Below are 4,525 nucleotides of genomic sequence, written 5' to 3'. Positions count from 1 at the left end.
AAGACAATGCAACTATATATCTACCCCAACCACTTTGAATACACAGATACAGAATGGACATTCATCGGTGTACCCCATTTTTCCTAAGTTTCCAAAATTATTTATCAGGAACATAATTCAATGGATGTTTGCCTTTTAGCTAAAGCCAATAGAAAAATCAGTGCTCTATTTTCCCTGTATGCACATTTTCTTCATTAATTTCTTAAATTTCAAGATTGATCCAGCAGTCATGTTTAAAAGAAGTGGGGAAAACTTGCCTTTACATTCCAAATGTTCTTCTTCAATAATATTTCTTGTTTCTTTTTTATTTCGCCATGCTTTGAATCTTTAAAATAAGTTTTATTCAGACTTATAAAAGAAAAAGCAGCTCTACAATCTGAAATGGCTTGACAGCAGAAGTTATAAAGCACTGAAGAATTTCAATAGGATGAGAATGGTGACCCTAAACTAGGAAACAGCTTCCCAGCTTCTGCTTGGCCAAAAACCATGGGTAAAATCCTTGTACAGCCATGAATCAGTAGTGGCACACCTAGAACAGGAAAGCAGATCATCCTTTATCACTAATTGGAATTTTGTTCTTAAATCCTTCTTGGATTATGTACATACAGAAAAACACATCTATATAACTTATAGTGAAATATTAAGAAGCTAGACTAGCAAGCTCTCTTTGGAAATGTGTATTTAAAGTAAACAATCATCACTTGGAAGGAATACCTCTTGGTGGATGGTGATGTACAACTGCCAATGTGATCAGCATGATCCGTGTGATCAATACCACCAAAGTGATCAAGACTAAGGTTGTTTACTGAAAAAATCCTTTCAAAAAATAGAATAAAAAAGATGACATGACTTCCCATTCTCCTGATTTCTTGTCCTCAGTCTCCATCCTGTCTTAAATGTGCCCCTCAGGCACACATATCAGGAGCACCAGACTGCATAAGAGAACACCTACATTTTAATTAATTATAGGAAGAATTAGATAGAGTGATGGCACTGATTTGTTGGTTGGTATGATAGCTGTGTTGTACTTCAGCAAACAGGAACAGAGTTCAAGTCGCACAATGTTTTCTCTGTTTGATCTCTACCATACTGTCATGTAGGTGAATTTACAAGCTGCTTTGACTCATGTAACTAAAATATTTAGATCCAAAGAAAGGAATGCATAACTTTGTGTCTCATCTGAGCCTTGTCCCTTACTTGAGTAAGCACTTTTATATTGTAATGCAAGCACTAGATATTCTTATGTTTTTTTCGGCATTATTTCAATAATGATTTCTTTCTTTTCTTCAGGGTCGGTGTATAAACTTCTCTCGGGTTTCTTCTCAATAAGAAGAAAGCAAGAAGACCAAGACTGTATGAAGGTTCCACTCTTACACTGCTGGTCTCCAGTCAAGTGAAAAATTCAAGTGCATTAAAAAGCTCCTGAAAGAGTTTCTTTCCTCACCATCAGGAAATGTTTTCTTTGTTTTCTGCTTTATTTGCACAAACCATTTTTCAATACTTGTTCTGCTATCTACAAAGGAAGTGATGAAACAGTGGTAACTCATAATTATGACATTGAATATAAAGACAAATGTTAATTTGCATGCTGACCTATACAAGAAAGTTTGTTGAATGTGTAGAGAAAGGAAAAGCAATGGCAGCAATATTGTAAAGATGTTGAAATGGGGTCTTGGATGGAGATGAGAGTTTTTAATGTAGAGATGTGATACTGTTTCTCTGCCGTATGTGGTGAGATCTTTAGCTGTAGGCAAAGTATGAAAATTCCCACCAGGCTAAGAAAATAATGGAGTCCATTGCCTCATAGCTGTGTCAGATCACAAATTCCTTCCAAGTCCCTGATCATACTGTGCCTTACGGGAAGTTGCTGACTAGAAAATCTTGTCATTCTAACACTGAAAAGTGCACACGCATGACAAAATGTAGGCAAGATGCCTCAAGGTATCGGTAGTGAGAAAGATTTTGCCCTTTAGTGTTTGAAGACACTTTTCTTTCATTATTCACTTGGGATGAGAAAATTAATAGAGCATTATTCCACAGGAAGACAGCCTCTAGCCTGAGATCTGGAGTGGAGTTTAAGGACTCATGACTTGAGACCTGGCCCATGAGTCTGGTAGATTTTCCCCTTTCACCTGAGTTCAGGATGTAGTAGTACGTAAAGCATCATTATCTGTACACATACCTGTGAGTTTGTTTTGCTTTTAATTTAAAGGAAGCAGTAATCACAAAGCTTCCGCTCAGGGTTTTTTCTTCCTTTAAGTCTCCAAGGGCTCTTCAGCGTCACAAGCCAGCAACTCTCTTTGCATGAAAATTTCAAAGTTTAATTAATATAATTAAAGGCAACAGCAAGCAGCAGCCTGTGAAGATTTTGCTCATCTTTTTTATGCCTTTTGACATTGAATGACCTATTACTGTATGCGCATTACTTGGACTTTGAAGACTCTACCTTGGTTATGATTCAATACAGGAAAAAGTCCTCTTTTCTTCAGTTTATAAATTAAATTTCCAGGGGGGGCGTTGTCATCAAAACCCATTGACAAAATATATATATATTATAATTTTTTAGAAAAACCACCATCGTGACACGCCGACGATGCCAAATTATGTTAGCATGAGCTGAAGCACTGTAGGGGAGGAGGAAGGCAGCAGCTGAAGAAAACAGCTCAAATGATCTAGTCACTTTCGATACTGTTCTTCAGATGCGAAATGGATATTCGACTCGAAACCTGACAAAGCGCGCCTGCTTTGATGTGAACTGGTATAGACAATGACCAGTGGCTGGGTCAGTGGGATGTCTCTCTGCGAGCACAAAGGCTTATCAAATGACACTAAAAATAAGTTCAACAACCATCACATCGGGAGGAAGACGACGAGCACTTCATGTTTGGCGGGCATGTGAGTGCACAAGATGGGAAGAACGATTTGGATCCTCCCAGTATAATCACCCCCATTGTGTTCTTAATGGAAATTTCAAAGGACGGAAATGACTCTGTTGGTTGGTGTCTAGGTTTCTGACACTGATCCAAGAAGCCTTATGCGCACAAGTATATACATTCTCCAGCTTGATCTTTTGCTCAAGTTTATTTATGTCACTGGCTGGCTGGATCCAACGTGATGTGTCCACATATTCATAAATAAAATTTTTACCTGTGTCTCTGTTATCATTTTTTTTAAATACACAGAAAGTTCATGCTTACTTTGACTGATTATCCCATTGTCTTGGTTAGTTTGGGGAATGGAATTCTAGTCAGTTCCAAAGTATCCAACATGTTCACAGATGTTACTATTGGCAGAATCTGCATGAGCAGGTACAGCAGGAAGCCTGATACAGTACACCCAAGCCATTCTGCAGTGAGTTCTTGTTGACATTTGATCTGGGTCACAACCTATTGCTACTTTCTTAAATGAGCACAGCATCTCTGATCAGTGCATACCTAATAATGTCATTTTAAGAGCATCAAGGGTAGGCCAGAAAGCAAAGCAAGGCTGTGTTTCTTTAGTAGTTACTCTAAACTTCTCTAGTGTCACATTTGTACTTTGCTCCATCAGCAATGCAAATTAACCTCTGCCTTTAAATGACAAAATATCTCTATGGATATCTGTAATGCAAATTGAAGTTAAAAAATACTAAAAATGCAGTGATAAATGAAATGGCATTGACCTACATGTAGCCTGAAAAAGAAATGTCATTGATAAATTTCAGAGGTATAATTTCATTGCCCTTAAAGATATCAACCAGATCTACAGTATGCTTTCCTCTGATTATTCCAACCAGAAAATAAAAAAGAGGTTCTTTTAAAAGAACTGTTTTCTTACCCAAGGATTACATAAAAAATCTACACCTCCAAACTGGGAAAGCAGATGAAAACAAAACCACTTTCTATAAGTTCTATGACACTTTGTATACATAGAGAATGAGCTTCTATGTAATTTTCTGGACATGATGTCAGTGAAGATCTCCTTTCTGTGTATAAATGAGTAAGTCTTATCCATCACCCATTTGTGTTGCATAAGGTTGCAAAAACAATTAAGTGGGAAATGACTCCTAACTTATGTGTCTACTCTGCCTAGAAAGAAAGTTTTGAAGGCATCTATATATATTTCATAACAATGTCTGTTCTTTATGGATTTGATCCATAAATATTTATCTATCTGAAAACTTTGATACTTGGAATGTTTTCCTTAAAGCATTTGGTGCTCCCAGAAAAAACATTTGGTGCTAAGAGTTGCAGCATTGATGTCTTTCCCAAAGTTAATTCTATTTTAAAAATTTGTATTTTCTTCCCAATGAGATGCAGAGTAAAACTTGAAACTCTCCATTGAGTAGGGAGCAGCGTCTGTCACCCATGGTGAATTACTATTTTGACAAATATCTCTGAAGTTTCAACCCCCTGTATTTCAATTCGTTAGAAAAAAGTGCTTTGCTTACCTTTCTCTTGAACTTCAACCTTTTAAATAATAAATAATTCACCATTTGTTTCTATAATAAATCCTACTGGATATAAGACCTAAATGTCTCTACAAA

At 36.8% G+C, this 4,525-nt stretch overlaps 1 protein-coding gene across 3 annotated transcripts in view; it reads left to right on the top strand.

Annotated features, from left to right (window-relative positions):
* Antxr2 (anthrax toxin receptor 2) overlaps positions 1–3,152 on the top strand; it is a 149,804-nt gene extending 146,652 nt beyond the window's left edge. For all 3 annotated transcript variants that reach the window (XM_023703292.1, XM_012517357.2, XM_023703293.1), the window contains one exon: positions 1,291–3,152. In XM_023703292.1, the coding sequence (XP_023559060.1) occupies positions 1,291–1,329 (39 nt within the window). In that variant the 3' untranslated portion in view covers positions 1,330–3,152. The remainder of the gene's footprint in view (positions 1–1,290) is intronic.
* The last annotated feature ends 1,373 nt before the right edge of the window (positions 3,153–4,525 follow it).

Source organism: Octodon degus, unplaced genomic scaffold (genome assembly GCF_000260255.1).
Source record: "Octodon degus isolate 3935 unplaced genomic scaffold, OctDeg1.0 scaffold00168, whole genome shotgun sequence".
In the NCBI taxonomy this organism is placed as follows: Eukaryota; Metazoa; Chordata; class Mammalia; order Rodentia; family Octodontidae; genus Octodon; species Octodon degus.
This window is presented reverse-complemented; position numbering and strand designations above follow the sequence as displayed.